At 50.9% G+C, this 21,425-nt stretch overlaps 1 protein-coding gene across 4 annotated transcripts; it reads left to right on the top strand.

The window, feature by feature from the left end:
• Positions 1–697: 697 nt before the first annotated feature.
• On the top strand, positions 698–21,389 carry Scly (selenocysteine lyase). 4 transcript variants are annotated; one of them, XM_008767277.4, is made up of 12 exons: positions 725–878; positions 3,019–3,131; positions 6,132–6,228; positions 8,088–8,268; positions 10,430–10,557; positions 10,758–10,922; positions 11,936–12,042; positions 15,647–15,683; positions 17,254–17,337; positions 17,786–17,885; positions 19,527–19,602; positions 20,409–21,389. In XM_008767277.4, the coding sequence occupies exons 1-12, from the start codon at positions 744–746 to the stop codon at positions 20,560–20,562; spliced, it is 1,377 nt and encodes a 458-aa protein (XP_008765499.1). In that variant the 5' UTR covers positions 725–743; the 3' UTR covers positions 20,563–21,389. The 4 variants fall into 4 exon arrangements, with proteins under 4 accessions (XP_063123527.1, XP_008765499.1, XP_038939851.1 ...); NM_001007755.2 differs by having other exon boundaries at positions 776–878; positions 6,128–6,228; XM_063267457.1 differs by lacking the exons at positions 15,647–15,683; positions 17,254–17,337; positions 17,786–17,885; positions 19,527–19,602; positions 20,409–21,389 and having other exon boundaries at positions 698–878; positions 6,128–6,228; positions 11,688–14,839.
• Positions 21,390–21,425: the final 36 nt, after the last annotated feature.

Here is a 21,425-nt window from a genome sequence, read left to right on the forward strand (position 1 = left end):
TCCTCAAAAGTATCAACTCCCGACTTTCTTTTTTTACTTTAAAATTTTTATTAGATTTTAAATTTACACTTTAAATGTTATCCCCTTTCCAGGTTTTCCATCCAGAAAACTGCTATTCCATCTCCCCACCCACCCCGCTTCTGTGAGTGTGCTCCCTCATCCACCCATCCACTCCCTCCCACCTCCCCGCCCTGGCATTCCCCTACACTGGAGCCTTGACAGGACCAAGGGCCTGTCCTCCCATTGATGCCGGACAAGGCCATCCTCTGCTACATAACGCATGACTTTCTAATTTCACGTAATGAAATCATGCGGGAAGACGGATCTATGGAATCCTATGTCCAGCGGGCCCTTAGGTCTACAAGTACTGGCTGCCAACCTTTCCAGGCGCTCAGTCTTGGCTGCTATGGTGCCTCTCACTGCACCGCGCATCCTAGCGCTTTTTCTTCCACCGACTTTGCGGTGGCAGGTGAAGTCCCTTCTGTCACTGGTGACAGCCCAGGGAGGTGGGCTCCCAGGACACAGTGCCACACAGTGCCAGTAACTGGAGCGCCCAGATCACTCGCCTGGAGCAGCGCGCGCTTTGCGGGAGGCCGGTTAGATTGGACCGGCTGCCGGGTGGCCCTACTAATGTCTTCAGCTCCGCCCCACTGCCACCTGACCCCTCATGACCAATCAACCAGTCAGGGGCGGAGGCAGGGCCCGTGCGGCTCGCAGATTGGCTGAAGCGCGACACGCAGCCAATGCGGATACCCTGGGAGCCGAGCACCCCATCGGAGTCTAAGGGGTGCTCAGTCTTGGGGTTACCGGCCAGCGATCAGGGAGATGGACGTGGCGCGGAATGGCGCGCGGGGCAGTGTGGAGAGCCCGCCCAACAGGTGCGCTCCCTCTGGGGATCCCGCAAGGCCTGAGGACACTTGGGGGACCTCAGTGAGGGTATGGTGAGGCGGGGGAAAGGAGTCCCAGAGACAGACAGAAGCGTCCGGCCACACGACCCGGGAGAGAACAGGCTACCACCAAAGCTAAGGGCACAAGGGGATCCGCGGGTGACAACTGTGCCGTGTGGCCGCATCATCCTCCCGTGTTTCGGGCTCCTTCCCAGGGAATGATGTCTTAGAGGCTGGAGCTGACAGCCAAATCGCAATTATCTGCATTTTACAAGAATCGCTGCTGCTTAGAGACTAAGGCAGCGTGGCTGTGGGACAGGGGAGAACTTTGGGGACGATCTCTAAGGCCCATTTGACCGCCCTGAGGTGAAAAGTGGACTTTGGGGAGGGAGCCTTAGGGTCACCAGGACAGTGGGGGAGACCTACATTCTCTTGCTGTCCACAGGGCTGCGGGACCTCCTCCCCTGGCGCGCAAGGAGCAGGGGTGATGTGTCGGTCCTGGTTCCTCTCTTCAACCTAGGAATGCATCACACCAAAAGCCCCCTCCCCACCCCCATTTCAATTTTTTTCTTTCTCTTTTTTCTTTTTTCCCCCGTCCCTCCTCCACCCCAGCCCCACAAGGCCTTGCTATGTAGTCCAGGCTACTACTGCCTCCTCCCACCTGGGTTACAGGTTTGCCGTCTCATTTTTTTTCTCATCGTCTGTGCTCACGTCTAGGATGTGAAATATCTGTCTCTCTTTAAAAAATTGAGTCTTGCTGGATGTGGTGAGACTTGCCTATAATCCTAACTTGGAGAGTGGAGGATTGTGATTTGGAGGCCAGCCTAGATTACCCAGTGAGAACCTATCTTATAAAGGCCTAGGCCTGGTGGTTTGAGCCTTCACTAGATATCCATTAAGCAGTTTCACTTTCTCTAGGAAGTTGCTAATGACAGAGTCAATCACTGGTAAAATGCAAGCCATAAAACAGTTGAGCCAAGCTACTGATGGGAAAACCACAGTCACTCAGCAGACCTGTGGGTGTGTAGCTCTTTGGAGGACTGACTTGGAGCAGGACAAAGCCTGCAGCAATGTGAATTCCAGCCCCAGGGTGATCAGGCACACCTTCCATGACCCCAAGCTTTGCAAGGTCAGGTGACTCTTTGGGGCTTAAAGCAAAGATAGGAGATCAAAGCTTCACCCTGCCTGTTCTGTGCTCTTGCGGGCCTAGTGGGGCACTATGTTCCGGCTCACCAGAGCATTGGCTTGAACACTGGTTGGACTTAAAACCAAGTGAAATACTGACTGTTTTCAGACCTGATTGCCTACCGTGGAGTTTTCTGAAGGTCTGTGACCCTGGTGAGAACACAAAAAGATAACTCTCTTTAGTGAGGGTCTCTGGGGCTTTGCACTGGGTGTCCTCTGGATGAAGCCCCTGCGGGAAGACAAACCCTGCTTGTTCCTGGAGCTACTCGTCACTTGTTCCCTAGAGAGGGCACTAAGCATGTGACTCTTGGGTCAGAAGATGAAGGGGACCACAGGGGAAGACTGGAATGAGGGGAGGGAAGGAAGGAAGAGGGCCAAGCTGCGGCCTGCAGTTTCAGACAGAACCTTGGAGCCTCACCCAAGCAGATACGCTGAAGCAGGGGGTGGAGCCAGGAAAACTGAAAATTCGAATTGCCCCAGGGAAAGGCCTGTGTGGTGAAAGTTGAGGAGAAATCTACTGCAAAGACACAGGGCAGAGCTCTTAGAGGCAGCTCCTGAAGGACTCGCAGGAGCAGATGGCTCCAAGTTGTTGGGAAATTCCCCAAGGGAATGTGGGGCTCCCCAGCCATGGGAAGTTCTTTCCTCCCTCTTCCTCCCTCCCTTCCTGGAGTTGGGCCTCAGATCTGGCCTCCAGCCTCCAGCTGTCAGTCAACCTTGTGCTAGGGGAGATTATGACCATCTTGTATGGGGCAGCTACTGGCTGATTGGAAACCATGGTGTCTCCCATCTGGAAGGAGAACATGGAGAACTGAAGCCTGTGCTGACCTGTCTGTCCTACCTGGGCCTTCACTCTGGATGCAAAGGACCCGAGCTGTGGACTCCCAAAAGAGTGTTGCTGCCTACACCCTGCCTCCCCTCCCTTTACCGGCTGTTCTCTTTCTTCCAGGAAGGTCTATATGGACTACAATGCCACCACACCTCTAGAGCCCGAAGTCATCCAGGCTGTGACGGAAGCCATGAAAGAAGCCTGGGGAAACCCCAGCAGCTCATATGTAGCAGGTAATCTAGAAGAATCCATGACAGGCAAGGGAACCAGAGGCCTCTTAGAGAAAGTATATCCTAGCCTGGCTTGGTGTTGCCTTTAATCCCAGCACTCAAGTGAGGCCAGCCTGGTCTACAAAGAGTGAGTTCCAGGACAGTGAGAGCTACCAACACTGAGAAGCCCTGTCTAAAGTGTATGCTTACATGAGATAGCTTTGTTTTGGTTTGGAGTGGACTTTCTTTTTTCTTTCAACTTTAAAGTTAGAACAATACCTATATTGCTTAACAGAATTCCCAAGAGTTTTTTTAAAGCACACTTTAAAAAAACAGAAACAAAATAATTACATTTTGATCTTTAAGCATTCTGTCACTAAAGTCTACATAGTATCTTCTATGTAAATTAGCATCATGTTACAATTATGTACCTGACTTGATTCTTGAAGTCTTCTGTCCCTGTATGATATCCTAGCTAGGAACTGCACATCCGACAGATTTTTTTTTTACATACACTCACTGGCATTGCACAGTATACATGTGTGGGTCAGAGGACAGCATGCATGAGTCAGTTCTTTCTTCCCAAGATGAAAAGTATCTTGAGCAGTCATATTTGGAATGTTTTTCTGAAAAGTCCCTGATTGTATCTGGAGCCTTGCTGTCACCCTGATGGCTGTAACTTTTCAACTATAACCTGCCACCCTTCCCCACAAGAAACAGATCTCACTGAGCTCTGTATAAGCCCGCTCCTACTGAACATCTTCTCTACAAGTAGCAGTCTATCTCCATACATTTGGTGATGTGCTTCTCAGCATCGAGTTTACATGTGTGGGCTGGAGAGATGGCTCAGTGGTTAAGAGCACTGACTGTTCTTCCAGAGGTCCTGAGGTAAAGCACTTGATACACAAGTGTGAAGATCTGAGTTCGGATTCACAGAACCTGTGCAAAAGCCACGCAGTCATGGCGGCAGGTCTGTAATCCCAGCGCCCATGAAGCAGAGACAGGGAACCCTCAGGACAATCTGACTGGCTAGGTTACCAAGTCTGCAGGCTTCACACCCTGCCTCAGGTTCTGCAGGAGACCCTGAGTAACACAAAGCACCAAGGGAGATACTCAATTCCTGGTTTCCACATGCATGTGCATGCAAACATGCATGTACAACACAGCACCTATACATGCAAACACACATGCACAACACAGCACATGCTGTGTTACATTTGAAAGAAGGAAAATTAATTTGTGGCTTGGGTTATTTAACATTTCTTCTGTTTTGTTTTGTTTTGTTTTGTTTTGTTTCGTTTTGTTTTGTTGAAACAGTTTCTCTGTATAACCCTGGCCATCCTGGAACTCACCCTGTAGACCAGGCTGGCCTCAGACTCAGTTCCTCCTGCCTCTGCCTCCCCAATGCTGGGATTAAAGGCATGCGCCATCACCACCTGGTTTATAATTATTTCTTTCTAGTTTGCCTTTGTAATGTAGAGTTTTAAATTTGCATTTTTGAATGGTCATTCACTTCAAGTCAGTAGTTAAAAGGCAGCATTCCACACTTTTCTGCAGACTCGGAGGCTAATCATGCTTTGCCTGCCTAGTTAATGTTTATCAGCAGAGTGGCAAGGACCCTGCACCCAGCCCTGCGCCGTGTGATTAGGGTGACTAAGACGAACCACAGTAATGGTGGTTTATTGGGAACTGAGTGCCAGTCAGGGGACTTGAGATGGCGCACGCTAACCCATCTGTCACACGGGTGGTTAGCCCGAGGTCTCTTACTAGTACCTATGTCCCACATACAGGGGTTTGGTGAGTTTCACAGCAGCTGCTCATTGAAAGTTCCTCAGCAATTCAGTGACACAGACTTTCCAAGTCAGAAGCCAGTCCCAGTCACTCATTAACTTGTCTGTTGCCTTACTTCTGGATGTTGCCTTCTGCCTAATGTCCCCTGCAGTCTAGTCAAACTTCTCATAGAAGACCAAGAAGATTAAGGGTAACCTGGGAAGTTGGGCATGCAGTGGGAGACTGTTGCTGGCCTGGGTGACACCCCAGCTGCTCTCTGTCGATATTTGAGAAGAAATGCCAAGAAGGGAAAGAAAAGTGAAAATCATGAATCACAGATTTCTGTCTATCTGTTTTCAAGACAGACAGGGTCTCACTATGTGGCTCTGGCTTCCTAGAACTCACTTTGAAGCCCAAGCCTGCCTCAAATTCACAGAGATCCTCCTGACTCTGCCTCCGGAGTGCTGGGATTAAAGGCATGTACCACCATCCCAGCTCATCACAGATGTTTCAAGTGTTCACAGCATTAGGTTTTAAAGTCTACAGCAACTTGTGCTGAGGTTCTGTGGGAAGAGTTTGAGTTTCCAGATGTGGCCTTGCTCATAACAGACAACAACATCTGGAGTGAGCTGAGGAGGGGAGGGGTTCTGGCCAAATGACTGGGCAGCATGGGGAAGCTGGTCTGGACCCAGCATCAAATGTAAGAACCACTGTGTGTTGACTGAGAGCCCCGTAAAGCCACCTTCCTCTGACACGCTGTGCAACTGGGCAGCAGCTAGGACACCTAATTGAAGGCAGACGCTCTCCATCTTCTTCCTGTGTCTCCCAAGGCTGACCTGCGGTGTGAGAGAAGGCACCGACTGACTGGCTGTATGAAGTCTCACATTCTGTTTTGCTTACTTCTGTTGTTCTGAACCTCCTCTCCTTGTCCTATCTTGAATGGTGTGGGCAGACAGCCATAGCCCCTCCTCTAGCATCCAGTAAAAAAGCAGAGTTGTGCTGGGGGAAACGCCTAGATCCCCCTCGACCCCCCAGGATGTCCCTGGCTCTTGAGTTCCATTGGTTGGCACTTTCTTCTAAGTCTAATGAGGCCCCTTTGCTGACGCCCCTCTGAGTGGTAGGAAACTGTGCTCATCCCGGGTGGATGTGTCTCCTTCTAAAATCACCCTAGTCCCTGGCTTCCCTTGTCTAGTTGCCCTGTTGGATATGAAATTAATGGCTAGTAATGACCATGTTTTTTGTCTTTCAAGGTAGGAAGGCCAAGGACATTATAAACACAGCTCGGGCAAGCCTGGCCAAGATGATAGGGGGAAAGCCCCAGGACATCATCTTCACTTCTGGGGGCACCGAGGTAAAGCGTCCGCCTCTACCTGCTGAGCCGAAAGGCACAGGTGGGGTGGGGGTGGGGTGACGTTGTTTTAGGATCAATCAGACTTTCTCCTTCCTATTGCTCCTGCTGCTCTGGGACTCTCCTGTGATTTCCGACTACGTTGTATGTGTCATTGAGTTTGAGGCTTCATCTGTCCCAATGGAACTCATTTATAAGTTGATAGAATACACTAGAAATAAACTTAGAAGGAAGATACCACGAGGCTCAGGGACTGTGGATCACAGGTTACTTCAGCCGCAGCAGTTTTTAGATTAAAAGCGAATTGTTTTTGTTTTTGTTTTTTTGCTTCTTGTTTTTTTGTTTTGTTTTTTGGCCTGTAATAGACATTTACCAGGACATAAAAATGTCCACTTAGGAAATAGATCCAGTAGAAAAGAACTGGCGAGACCTCCCAGGAGGTTGAGATGTTTCCTGGGGCCTCCTAAGGAGTTCTGGGCGACAGGCCGTGCACAGCACTTGCAGACCGGAGGACTTGGGATCTTTTTAAACCAATCTGCTGACTCAGCGCAGCCTCTGTCAAAATTCTGACAATGAACCCTCACAAATTAACTCAGTGTGGAAGCTAAGAGCCCAGACTTCTGGAAGATTAAGAGCCCAATGAGAGAAGGCTGGACACTACCCAGACCAAGTCTGTAAGAGCTCCCGTACCTAGGCAGACAGCTCTGGCAAAGATAGACACTTGGTCAGAGACAGTGTGTCAGTAATGACGCTTGCCACGTGACTGGTTGGCCACACATCTTGCCTGCTCAGGACAGGTCTGGACAACCATTGCTGGCACAGTAGTGGACCATAAGATTGTCATGTGACTGAGTGGGCCGATCACAGGGAACCCTGCCAGCCTGTGCTGCTGCAGAGTCCAGGAGTCAACTTCTGCTTCTCAGCAGAGATGGAACCAAGAAGTGACATTAGGAAGCTCTTAGCTGCTGTCTCAGCATCTCTGTAGCATCAGACAGTGAAGGGTTCCTCAAAGGAGAGCACGTGATTGGGCAGCTGAGGCAGGAAGACCACAACTTTGAGCCAAAACAAACCAGGAAGACACTGAATTCTGTCACAGTAAAAATAACAGGTAAACTTCGAGTTAACAGAGAACACTTTGCGGAAATTCAAAAAGCACTTGGAAAGAGTGTTTATCTCACAGAGCTGACAGGCACCCAGAACAGCTGGGGGACTCCCACAGAGACTTGAACACAGGTGGGGCGCAAAGGAAACCCCAGGGGCTTTCTGCTCTGGCAGCCCTTCCGGCCTGCCTCGCCTGACTGCTGCGGAAGTGTGAACAGTAGCACTAACTGGGAATAATGTACCCAGAGGCAGAACAGGTGATTTGCAGGCTCAGGTGAGGTAAGAAGCCCCAAGGCAGGCTGAGTGTGCTTTGGGCACTGTGGGTTCCCTGCAGTTCCACAGGAAAGAGAAGACACCTCTTCCTGCTCTGCTGCCCAGCGGGTTCTTCTGGTCGTGGTTTGGACCAAGTACTGTGGAATGACATGCCCTCGGAAGGCGGGGGTGTATTTCAATTTTAATTTGATTTTTACGTTTTTTCTTTCATCTTATTTATATCTGTGCATGTGTGTCCCCCGGTGGAATTCTCCTTCCTGTCAGGTTTATGTAATATGAACGTTCGGGCTTACTAAGAAACAGGTACACTTGAAGTGAACTCTGGAATGTTTAGTGTTCGGAAGCTTTCCGAGGGCGCAGGCCTGTCAGGAGGTTGGTTTTCTCTGGCCCCTTCATTCTGAAGTGTTGGGCAGGAGGGAGAGTAATGGGTGAGAGCTTCCTCTCTGCTGGCAGCTCTGGTGAAGGCTCTCTCTATTGTGTCTCCGCAGTCCAATAATTTAGTAATCCACTCTACGGTGAGATGCTTCCATGAGCAGCAGACCCTGCAGGGGCGCACGGTTGACCAGATCAGCCCTGAGGAGGGGACCAGGCCCCATTTTATCACTTGCACGGTGGAGCATGACTCCATCCGGCTGCCCCTGGAGCACCTGGTGGAAGATCAAGTGGCAGGTTAGTGACCGTGGGGACTGTTCCAGACCTCAGTGAGGGGACAGAGAGGCCACTCAGAGCCCGGCAGACCTGTGTACTGTATTCAGAAGCCGATGGCCGTTCCCACTGCTCTTACTCTCAGCTGTCACGACCAATACTGCATAAGCTGCTTAGAGAGGGTGTTTGTGCTGGCAGTTGCATCAGAATTGCTGAGTCATACAGAAACCAAATTTGAGCCAAGTGGTGGCGGTGCCTGACTTTAACCCCAGCACTCACTCTGGAGGCAGAGTCGAGGCCAGCCTGGTCTACGGAGCTAGTTCAAGGGCAGCCAGGGACACACAGAGAGACCCTGTCTCGAAACCACATTTGACAGATTCTTGGATAGACTTAGTTAACCTTAGCCTTTGCTCTCCAGTCGATGTCACCGTCTGACACAGACAGTGTCCTGTCCCTGCCAGAGCTTCTTGTCTGTCTCTCCTGTTGTAGTCGCCATCACGGGCTGTGCCTCAGTGGTCTTTCGGTGCCTAGTGTCTTCTCACACTATCTTGACTCTTTTGTATACGTCTCCTTTTAGGATTCTGTGCTCCTGGTCTTGCCTCTTCTGGCTTTATTTTTGGCCTTTAGTAGTGGGGATTGATCGCAGGGCCAGTCCTCTGCCACTAACAGGGCCCTCAGCCCCTTGCCCTAATTTTTCCTGGAGTACTTATCTTTTTATTGACTTAAAAGAATTTCACAGATATTTGGCACAAGTCAACAAAGTTTTGATGAAGTCTAATTGCCTTTGGTGTTTGTTTTCATTTTGTTGTTTTGTTTTTGTTTTTTGTCCTGTGTCATATCTGAGAAGCCTTCACCCTAACCCCGGGTCACGAAGATTTCATTGCTGTCTCAGCACCTAGTTTTCAGCTTTGGGTCTCACAGTCAAGTCTGTGGGGCACTGTGAGCTAGGAGTAAGAATCTGTTTCTATGTATGAAATTGACTCTCTGTTTTATGTTTCAAAAACTGTATTTTATGTATGGCACTGCAACTGAGATATTATATAACGCCTTCGTAGAGTGATTTGATATTGTTTTATCTAACCTCTTGCTTCCGATCTTTGTGTCACTGAATTTGAGGTATTACTCAGAGATGGAGGGTGACCCATTGATGACAGCTATAAGGGCCACTCAGACATTCCATGGGACCCATCTGTGTGTCCCTCTAGTGTGGTGGGACCTGGCCCCAGTATTCTCAGCTTTGGTTCACAGAGTTCCAGGGGTGTTTCTCTCCTTAAAGCAAGAGTGCCCTGTTAGAGACCCCGACACCGATCCAGATGGGAATAAAGTGGGCGGCACCTCCTGATTCCCGGAAAGGACTTCAGATGAATTTCTTTTGTCGTGTGTTTTGTCTGATGGCCGACTATGTCAAGCCACGTGCACTGACTGGGCTGTTGTCCATCCATCCTTTGCCACACCTTGCAGGAATTAGTTTTTCTGATGATTATTTTTAAAATAATTTTTCAGAAAGAGAGCGAATGTTCGTATAATTCACATAATACCAGCTGAGGAAATGAATGTGCCATGTGGAGCAGCCCAACATGCTAAAGACTCCCCCACCTGTCTCCCCCTCTCCCTCCTCTTCTTCTCCCTCCTCCCTCTCCCTCTCCCCGTCCTCCCCCCATCTCTCTCTCTCTCTCACTGGAGCATGGTTAATCTCATATCTTGCACACAGCCATGGCCATACACAAATCTATCCCGAGACTCAGAAGCTAGAGAGGGTTTGCACGCACTGGCTGTCTTTGTTCTGATTTCTCTAAGGAGTGTCTGTCTGTGGATGATGGTTCAGCCAGCTCTTAGACTCCGCTGACTGAGCAGAAATCTGCTGGAACCTATCCCAGTTCTCTGTGGACCTTTTTGTCTGGCCCCTAAATCTTCTCTTTGTTATCTCTCTCTGGATGCATTTGCTTATGTGTCACCTAAGGTGCTACCTGTTGCCATAGTGTGTCAAACCTCCTGTAGCTACTCACTACCCAAGACCTGCTGTTGTGAGAGAACAGCCTGAGGCCTGAACTTCTCAGTGGACAGCACCTTAAATTCCTCTTCTAAGGTTTTCTGAACTTGGATGATACATTCCTCTTTTTAAAAACATACATAATTATGGAGTAATTTGCATGGCTAACCTTAGTATATGTGTTTTGTATTACAGAGGTCACTTTTGTCCCAGTGTCGAAGGTAAATGGGCAGGTAGAAGTTGAGGATATCCTGGCCGCTGTCCGTCCCACAACATGCCTTGTGACCATCATGTTGGCCAATAACGAGACTGGTGTCATCATGGTGAGCCAGCCTTTTCCTTTTCAAGGAGGCCCCAGGGAAGAAGGTGCTTGACATGGGTATTACCACCTGTCTGCACTCAGCCTGTCCTTTTTCTGTCCTTGACCCTCCGGCCTAGCTCAGCCCTCGGCAGCTCATGTCATGCTACCTGCATCAAGTCAGAGCCACACACTCATTCTGCTGCGTTCCTTTTCTTGCTTCAGCCCATCTCTGAGATCAGTCGTCGCATTAAAGCCCTGAACCAGATCCGGGCTGCCTCGGGGCTACCCCGAGTCCTGGTGCACACAGACGCTGCTCAGGCACTGGGGAAAAGGCGAGTGGATGTCGAGGACCTGGGCGTGGACTTCCTGACCATCGTGGGGCATAAGGTATGTGTGCACGGGCTGCCTTCCCTCCATATTGAACTAACAGTCACAGCAGAGTGGAGCCCCCAGCACCGCCATCCATGACCAAATATGTCTCTGTCTCCATCCAGTGAGCTCCAGGTACCTGTCTGGGACCAGGTGCTGAGAGGCTGTAACAACAACTCAGGAAGGACTTTGTCCCAGAGAGCTTTCAGTGCATGTGTGTTATGGCACCAATAACAGCGAGGATGACCTCTGACGAGTCGTGACACAGAGAGCAGGGCACCCCCAACCCACACGGAGCCAGGGGAGGACATAACTATGGGCTCTGTGGAAGATGGATGGCCCTGGGTTCAGGACACAGCAAGTGCTGGTTGCTAGGGAAACTTATGCAGAGGCCTCATCTGCTCCCACAGAGAACCTTGCCAGCATAGAAGAGATGGGTCTAGGAAGCTGTTGCTTCCTCTAACTTGATTGAACTATGACCTCTTAGCAAGAAGGTTCGGTCTCAGTGACTCCTCAAAGTGCAGTTCACGAATAAGATCATAGCAAAGACACCCCCCACCCCAGATCTTCCGTTTGGCTTTCTGGCAGCTGACAAGGACCGAGGTGTTCTGTGCTCTGTTTTGCAGCACAGTTCTTAGCTGGTCCCTAAAGGACCACATAAGTTGGCCTGACACTGTGACACTGCACCCTTTGCCTCTTACCCCTGGGAGGTATGGAGTGCAGGAAAAGCCCTCGGCTGCCATTCTGGCCCCTTCCTTCACAACCCTCTTATGTCATGTGCAGGCCTCTCCCAACACAGGACTGGACCAGGAGTCTAACACTGCTGGTCCTCAGGCTGAGCTGGACCCTGGACCCTGGCTCTTGTGACTCTCACACGCCAAAGTAGTAGCAGAAAGACAGCCCAGGCCACAAGGAAACAGCAGGAGCTTCCCCAGAGCTACCCGGAGCACTTTGTGCCTCTCGCACTCAGACACAGCGGAGCAGGTGACCCGGCAGCTCCCAGTGAGTAAACGACTGGTTTTCCCTTCCAGTTCTACGGCCCCAGGATCGGTGCTCTGTATGTGCGAGGGGTCGGTAAACTTACCCCCCTGTACCCCATGCTGTTTGGAGGTGGACAAGAGCGGAATTTCAGGCCAGGGTAAGGTTGAAAGTCCACGAGCTTCTGTCCGGCTGGCCAAATACTCCTGTGGTCGGAGTCAGTGACGTTCTGCCGTTTCTTTCAGAAGTGCAGTCCACATCACCCCAAACCAGAACCGGTCCTACTGATTGGTTTCCACAGTGGGACTCAGATCCGCAGTCTCTTGGGGTGACTCAGAGCATGCAGTAGGAGTCCCCCTTCTCAGAAATGCTCCAGAGCAGTGGGCTCCCTGTGTGATGCAGCGCTGGACTCTTCTCTCAGTGGGGGCTCAGCAGGCGCAGAGGGTGCCCCGTTTTCCTTTGTGAGAGCCCTGGGTCTCCACTACACACGTGGTGTTTTAACCCAAATCAGTGCCCGCACCACTTTCGTTAGGACATCTAAGGAGAGGGAGAGGGTAACAATTCAGAGACAGCGGAGGCTCCTTGGCTCGAATTCCACAGCCAGCTGTTGAGAAACACTGCTAGGGGAAGGCAGGAACTGCCCCCGCTGAAGCCCGCAGGCAGGCAGGCCAGCCAATCAAGGAGAGGAAACACTAGGCAATATCTGCTCTAGTCCATTCTCACAGGGCAGTGTGCCGCCCTCACCAGCCAGCACCACATAGACCCCAGGCTTCCAACCAGTCTGTATGGAGCACTGCAGGCCTCACCATGGCGTCAAAAGAGACCAAGGGGACCCTGGAAGTCTCCACGCATCGATAACAGGACACATACTCTATGGACATCAAGTGAGAGCTGTGGTTTCTGCTTCCCACTGGCAGCATTGGGATACAAGTCCTCTCTGCAGAGCAGAGTCAGGGCAAGTCAGGAAGAGCAGAAAAGTTAGCCAAGAGAAATTCTTCCAGCATGTGAAAATGTCCGGGTATCTCGTCAAGGCCCAGAGAGATCTTAAAGCAAGTGTCACCAAATGGATGCTAACCCCAAGAGAGTGAGATGAGACAGCAGGCTCCATACATGTGCGACAGCAAGGGATCATGGGAGCACTCGAAATGAGTGAGGGCTGGGGAGCACTATAGGAAGATCCAACTGGACATTTCAAATTAAAGTCTACAGTAACTGTGTGGCTGCGTGGATGGACTCACATAATCCTGCAGGATAGCGGGGACAAAGGAAAGGAGAGAGAGAGAGAGAGAGAGAGAGAGAGAGAGAGAGAGAGAGAGAAACCAGACACCAGGAAATAGAAAACTGGACTGAGCATCGAGGACCTCCAAGGCCATCAAAAGTGGTGTGACTCATGCACCATTGATCCCTTCAAAGGAAAGAAGACAGGACAGGACTAAAAAGGTCACCTGAGGATATAGAGCTGGCCTCAGTGGCACACGCCTTTACTCCCAGCACTCAGGAGGCTGAAGTAGGTGGAACTCTGTGAGTCTGAGGCCAGCTCAGTCTACAGAGAGTTCCGAGATAGCCAGGGCTGCACAGTGAGACCCTCTCTTTAAAAAAAAAAAATCAAGACCAAAATGATGGTGATGATGATGGTGGTGATGATGATGGTGATGACGACGATGATGGTGGTGGTGACGATGAAGAAGAAGATGATGATAGACAGCCAGCCTCCAGCCTCTCAAGTAAGAGACTGAAGCACAGGTACAGAGAGCCTGAGGCACAGAGCAAACAAGCAAAAAGCCAGGATAAAGCCAAGGAAACACCTAGACATTTATGTGTGAAACAGAGGAAGAGAAACTTTGAAAGCAGCCAGAGACAGACAGCATCTGACTGATGAGAGGAAAGTGCTTTGAATGACAGGCTTCACGTGGTTGTGCACCGTCCTGAGGGAGAGCAGTCAAGTTAGAATCTCCACCTGGTGAACAGGTCTTCACATCTGCAGAGGAAATCAAGGTGTGGCCAGATGAAGAGAAACCAAGAAAAGTTGAGGGAAAAAACAAAACAAAACAGTAGGAAGCCCTTCTCGAACTCTTGGCCTTTCCTTGAAGCTTAAAAACAAATAAGATTAGAACAGTGTCTGGTGTGGTTATCAATGTGTATAAAGTGAACATTTAAAATGGATGTACAAAGGAAAAACCATAGAAGGGATATTACTAAATATGTTTGGCATTTGTAGACAGGAGTCATGTAGGTCAAGCTAGCCTTGAACTCTGACCCTCCTGCCCCTACCCCTCAGCACTGGTTACACCTGACTCTATGTCTCTTCTGACTGGTAGAATGATAAAATCAATAGGCTGAAAAGTTTTACCAAAACATAATAATACATTAATACAATGTATATAATTCTGCAACCTGGTTGGGGGGGGACACTTTAAAAAAAGATGAATAGGTATATCCCCAAATTAAAATTTAAAGACCGTACAGTACCCCCACCAAAGCAAACAGGAAGATCTGAAAGTATGGTCAATGGTAGGGATACTGGCTTAGAATACATGAGGCTGTGGTTAGGGCAGGGCCACAAAACACTGGGGGAAAGCAGGTTCAAGCCCAGCTGCCTCAGTTTATTTTCTTGTCACTGTGATAGAACACTTTGGCAAAAGTGGCCAGAGGGAGGGAGGAGGGGTTTCTCCTGGCTCACAGTTCAAGGGTTCATGCAGTCTGTCATGGTGAGAAGTCCAGGAGGCAGGCCTTCCCACCTCAATTAATGTAAAATGATAATCTCTCCAGGCGTGCCCAGAACCCCAACTCATAGGAGATTCTAGACCCTATCAAGGGGACAACTGATACTAACCATCGCGCTGCCATTTCAATAGTGATGTCAAATGTAAATGGTTTAAACACATTGCATAAAAGAATTTTTATGGGCTGGAGAGATCACTTATCTGTGAAAAGCACTTGCTATTCTGTTCCCAGCACCAACAAGCTTGACTGCATCGCAACCATCTGGAACTCCAGCTCCAGGAAATCCAGTGTTCTTTTCTGGGTTCTGAAGCACCTACACTCATGTCCGAGTAACCCGCCACTCCACCCTCAGACACACATCCACACAAAGCTTAAATCTTTTTTAAAAAGACACTTCAAATATATGGAGAGTCTGCCTGAAAGTGAAGAGGAGCAGAGAGGGAAGCAGGCGAGGCTGTCCAATCCTAGCTCTTTCCAGTAGGCTCCAGAGCACAGGCAGAGAAACACAGTGTGCATCTGGCAGAAGCTCAGCTCCCCAGAGCTCACGAACTAGCTGGTCCCGTCAATCAGTGAGCACCGGGTTCAGCGAGACCCTGTCAGGTGGAAGGTGACTGAGGAAGACACCTGGCTCAACCCCTGGTCTCCACGTGAACACACACATGCAGGGCTTTGTGAACAGCTTTACTACAAAAAGACCAGCTGCCTGCTGGGAAAATATGTTCAGTGGCATACTTGACATCTAGAGTTGCCCTTGCTTCATCTCTGCGGTAAAATACCCCTATACATACATATATACACACACTCATACATTCATACATACATACATACATACATACATACATACATACCTCAGGAAAGAAAGGACTTATTTGAACTGACAGGTCCAGGTTATGGCCCACCATAGCAGGGAAATCAAGGCTCCAGGAACTCTAAACAGCTGGCTACATCCCATCCACCATCAGGAGCAGAGAGTAATGAACTCCTGAATGCTCAGGGCTCAGCAAGCTTTCTTACACTGCACCATGCCTTGTCTCCTGCAGGACCGAGAACACGCCCATGATTGCTGGCCTTGGGAAGGTAAGTCTGCTGACCTTGGGCAGCTACCATGACGGCATGTGTGTACTGATGACAGAAAGCCTGGACCGTCCTTGGCGAGGCTGGAGAACTAGAGCCAGGTGTGGTGCACTCACGTAGTCTCAGTGTGTGGGAGGTAGAGGCAGGAGGATGAGGAGTTGAACAGACGTTTGCTCTTTGTGGTAGGGCGAGTTACTCCTGCTTAGCAGTTGAAAGGAAAAAACCTAGGCCAGTGAGAGGGCTCTGTGGTAAAGGTGTCTAGCCTGATGACCTAAGTTTGACCCCTGAAGCCCACGTGGTGAGAAGATGGAACTGACTCCAGATATTTGTCCTCTGACCTCGGCACGCACCGTGCTGCATGCGTTTGCAAATGTGCGCCGATAATAGAGTCATTTTAAAGGAGAAACTCTTTGAGTCTCTTCCCGAATGAGAGATGGCAATGCTGGCCTCACTGCAGGTCGTCAGGCCTGCTGGTCCCTGTCAGGCCATAGGGTGTGAGGTACCCAGGTCAGGTGTGGCACTCAGCCTGTCTGCTCTGGAGCCTGCGCTCTGCTAACTCTTCAGGAACTTGGCTGTGCAGGCATAGTCCATTGCATCCACAGGAGGGAAGCGGAGAGAGGTGGACATGCTCAGCTTACTCTCCTTTCATTCAGCCCAGGACCCCGGCCCATGAGAAGAGCTGCCCACATTCTGGAAGGGTCTTCCCTCTAAACTTAAGCCTTTCTGGAAATACCCTCCCAGACAACATACCCACAGTGTGTTGCCATAGCAACTCTAATGCCAGTCTAGTTGATGTCGGAAAATAACTATCAGACTCGGGATCCCAAACCACACAGGTTCCTCCACATTCTCTGTTGCCCTGAGGTGGCTCCCACTTTCCAGGCCCTCGCTCACAAAGCTGGGAGACCCCTTAGGGCTCCTGGTCCTCTTCCATGGGTCTGAGGTGGCAGCTGTGGCTGTCTCTTCTTCCTGGGGGTGAGGGGGGGGTGCCAATGTGTCTCTGTCCTTCTCATGGCCCACAGCACTGGACAAAGTAGCTTGCCCTTAGTTGGTTTCCGTGGGCCTCTTGTACAGCAGTTCGCGTGACCCTTGCATATCACAACAGGTCATCTCTGCCCTTACTAGAGCTAATTACACATCCGCCAGGCACTTACATTCCTATTCTGCCTCCTGGATCTGCTGTGAGTGATCTCCTCCAAGGCTGGCAGTTGCCAGGGAGATGTGCTGACCTCTGACTGCCATGGAAACACCTATTCCCCCATGACTATCTCCTTGGACCCTCAGGGACCTGAGGACCTGTGCACTCCCTTCTTAGGAGTAAGCCTGCTGACCTAGTTCTGTCCCTCAGTGGAATGACACTCCATAGGGGCTGAGATTCCTTTCAAGGTGTGTTTATTCTGCCTGTGGCACCTTTGGGGAGCTTGTGGGGGAGCACCTGGTGACCCTGCTGAGCACATGGGACAGCCTGGCACAGCTTACAACACACTTTGCAGAGGCACAGCAGAGGCTAGGAAGACTGTGCACAACTTTCAGATTCCAGGAGACCCACACTGTCCCATATCTGTTACCCCAGGCTGCGGATCTGGTGAGTGAGAACTGCGAGACTTATGAGGCCCACATGAGAGACATCCGGGATTACCTGGAGGAGAGGCTGGAGGTGAGAGGATGAAAGGCCAGCCCTGCAGCCTTGTCTGTGCACCTGGGAGGCGCCCCAGGGTGGGACAGTGCAGGCAGCAGGGTGGCACCAGATACTAGCTCCCTATGGATGAAACTCAGTCTGGGGACCTGCGGAAAGAGGGGGCAGAACTGAGCTGGAAGTTAGCTGGCATCAGAAAGCCCAAAAGGGGACCCTGTATCGTTCTCTCTCGCAGACATGTGGTCGTGTGTGAGGGTGAACACATCAGTATATTCACTCGTGCTAGTTTAGGGTCCACAGTTTACCACATAGCTGTTATAAGATAAACACACGCCAGGGCTGTTTCCAAAAAAGTCTGGATAGCAAACAGTTGGTGGGAGAGGGTGACTTTGAAGTGATCACTGACTAACTCATGGTGTGTGTGCATGCCTGTGTGTGTGTGCCTGTGCGTGTGTGTTTTTGTCTTTAGGCTGAATTTGGTAAGAGAATCCATTTGAACAGCCGCTTTCCAGGAGTGGAGAGGCTTCCGAACACCTGCAACTTTTCCATCCAGGGGTCCCAGCTTCGAGGTGACTACTGGTCTCACCCTCATCTCTGTATGTTGGGGAGGCATGGGTTTGGGTCTGGGCCAGGGCCTGTCCCTGCCCTTGAGTGCTCTCAGCACAGTGCAGTTAACATTAGCAGGTGTAGGACATTTGCCAGGGAACTGCTTACTGCAGCCAGTGGGCAGAGAGCAGACTGCCCAGGCCAAGCCAAAGAAAGTCAGTGCAGGCTAGACCAGCTTCCCTGCTTCCGCTCAGTCAGAAAATGCAGAGGCCACGTGACAGCTGGCTGAGGTCAAAGAGCAGGATTCCGAGTTCGGGTGGCATCTTCCTGGGATCTCATGAGCTCTCCTCTCCCAGTTCCCAGACCTAGTGGCCCAGAGGACACATGAGCCACACCTGCAGCTGGCGTTTGACTTTTCCTCCTCCTCCTCCTCCCCTTCCTCCCCCTCCTCTCCCTTCTTCTTCCACCTCCTTCTTCTCTTCCTGTTTTCCCTCTTTCTCTTTTCTCTTCTCCCTCCCCCCAACCCCTCCCTGCGGTCTTCCTCTAACTTCTTTCGAGACAAGGTTTCACTGTGTAACCTTGGCTGTCCTGGAACTCACTCTGTAGACCAGGCTAGCCTCAAACTCACAAATACACCTGCCTCTGCTTCCTGAATGCTGGGATTAAAGGGGTGCATAGATAGATAGATAGATAGATAGATAGATAGATAGATAGATAGATTTATGTATTTATTTATCTATTTTAATGTGTGTGAGAGCTGTCTTCATAAATGCCTGCAGGCCATAAGATTCCGTTATACATGGTTTTGAGAGATCATAGAGCTGCTAGGAACTGAGCTCAGGACCTCTGGAAGAGCAGCCAGTGCTCTTAACCACCAAGCATCTCTCCAGCCCTTGGCTTTTGGCTTCCCGGAAGAGGTCGTCACCCTTATCACCCTGGATCACAGAGGAGCCTGCTGTCCTGATGGGACAGGATGGACCCTAAAGCCCATGCTTGATGAGTGGAAGCAGTATCTCTCTCTCTCTCTCTCTCTCTCTCTCTCTCTCTCTCTCTCTCTCTCTCTCTCTCTCTCTCTCTCCTAAAGCCCATGCTTGATGAGTGGAAGCAGTATCTCTCTCTCTCTCTCTCTCTCTCTCTCTCTCTCTCTCTCTCTCTCTCTCCCCACACACACACACACACACACACACACACACCATACCCCCTGCATACCCCCTGTGGAGGAAGCTATTCTCCTGCTCCCCACCCCCCACTTCCAGCAGCAGCTGTGCCCAGGGATGACCTGTGTTGATTTAAGTGTAACGGATTTTTTAGTTTAACTACACCAGCATCTCTGCAGTTATCGTGTTTATCCCGGGCTTGTGAGAAGAGCACAGTGTTCCCTGGGTGAGCAGTAGGTAGCCACCCTCAGCACTGCCTAGCACCAAACTTGTAAGTAAGGCAGCCTGTAGGCATCCCAGCACCCTTGAGGTGGCTGGCTAGAATGCCAGTTCAAGCCAGTCTTAGGAGGCAAAAGAAGGCTGGCCTTTCTGTAGTTGAAGGAAGTAGGTTTCCAGTTCTGCCTGCACTGGGATTCAGCGGGCGGTGGCAGGAAGCAGGGCCAGAAGGCTGGGAGAGCTGGGAGATGGCTCAAGTCCTGCATCTGGGGACACATGCTGTCTTCACAGGGTACATGGTCCTTGCACAGTGCCAGACACTGCTGGCCAGCGTGGGAGCTTCATGCCACTCGGATCATGAGGACCGGTAGGTATTCTTAGCTACACTGACTCAGGTTAATGGAGACTCGAGGGCGTAGCCCCGGAACTGCAGACTCCAGCATGGGAGAGGGGTTCTGTTTCTGGCTGGGAGCAGGTATGGGTCCCTGTGGCTCGGAGTGAATAGATGACTCTGGGACAGCAGTCAGCAATCGGTACCGGGTCCGGAGCCAGTGGGACCGTTCAGTGGGCATGTGAGTAGAGCAGGGGACCGTTCAGTGGTCAGGAGAGGGGGATAAGGACCAGGCTCTTGGGGATCAGTGGTTCACAGAAGAGAGAAAAGACCTAAGAGGTCACACAATGCCCAGAGTCCAGCACCTGATGACCGAGGCTTCCTTAGGAGCAGGGAGACTGAGGGCAGCTGGGGAGCAGGGGCGAGTGGGAGGTACAGATGGGGGACACATAGGGTCCCCCAATTAAGCACAAGATGGCACTGCTCAAAGAATGTTTACCATGACCCCAGTACAGGCGAGGCCCGGAAGCTGGGCCCAGTGCAGAGCTCAGCTTAGCTGGTAGATGGTGCATGGAAGGAAGGTGCTAGGACTAGAAAGCAGTGTGGTTCACAAATTGGTACCAGAGAGGAACGGAGAGTGTTAGGGGACCTTACCTATGAGTGGGCTTAGAGGAATGTTTGGGCCAGGGAGTTTGGGGACAGGAGGGCCCCAAATGGTGTCAGTAGGCCAGATAGGCACTGAGTAGACGCAGCACATCCTCAGTTTGGGGGTCTGGCTGAGAGGTAGGAGCACAAAGGAAAACATGTCCCCCACAGCAGCTGATGCTGTCCCTCCCCTGCAGGCCATCCCCAGTGCTGCTGAGCTGTGGTATTCCTGTGGATGTGGCCCGGAACGCAGTCCGGCTCAGTGTGGGCCGCAGTACCACTAGGGCTGAAGTGGACCTCATCGTGCAGGACCTGAAGCAGGCCGTGAACCAGCTGGAAGGCCCGGTCTAGAGCTAGCAGCCACTCTCTCCCTCAGCGGCCAGCTGGACTTTGGCCACTCAATCCATAGGAAACCGCTTGTGAAAGTTCCTGGCCCCTAAGCTGTCCCTTCTCAAGAGCTGCACTGAGATGACTGTCCTACTATGGGGTGCAAAGTGACAGGGGGCTGCCCACTGCACAGTATCCCACTCTAGTGCCCATGCTTATAAGCTCAGGACAGCCGTGTCACATAGGACGTCCCCTGTCACCTCCGACAAGCCACAGGGGAATAGGAATATCCCAGTTATCAGGCAGCCTGACAGGACCACCCGACCCCAGAAGACACTTTGATCAGAAGACAAAACCTACGTCTTGGTCTACTGTCACTTAGCTGCTCATGTGAGAATAGGAAGTTGATTTCGTCTCCACCCATGGCCTCCCGTGTGCACCTACAGACAACACCCCTCCCCCATGCTGCCCTGCCCTTCTCCTCTGCCCTCAGCCTGCCACTGCCCACCTGCCTCCCTGGCCTGATGGTCCCCAGACGAGGTCTCATGCCTTGTTCCCAGAGGTCACAGCTCACCCTGTCTTCTACACAGGGATGGCTGCCGGGAGGCTGCTGCCTGATCTTTGCCAAAGTGGGAAATCCGGTCATTTCTCACTCAGATTCAATTTTAATTTTATCTGCAAAGGGTTCTGTCATCTTGAGGATGTGTGGCACACATCACACCCATGTTTATATAGGAAATGTCTTCTTGGAGGACACTTTTAGCACGTGGGTCTGTGGGCCAAAGGATGACGCAGCATGTGGAAACAGTTGTCAGAAGTTAAATGAACTAATGAAAGATGCCTGCACTTGCTGAGGTGGCCTGGGCTTTCTCTGGTGGTGGTGGGAG

Source organism: Rattus norvegicus, chromosome 9 (assembly GCF_036323735.1).
Source record: "Rattus norvegicus strain BN/NHsdMcwi chromosome 9, GRCr8, whole genome shotgun sequence".
Classification (NCBI taxonomy): Eukaryota; Metazoa; Chordata; class Mammalia; order Rodentia; family Muridae; genus Rattus; species Rattus norvegicus.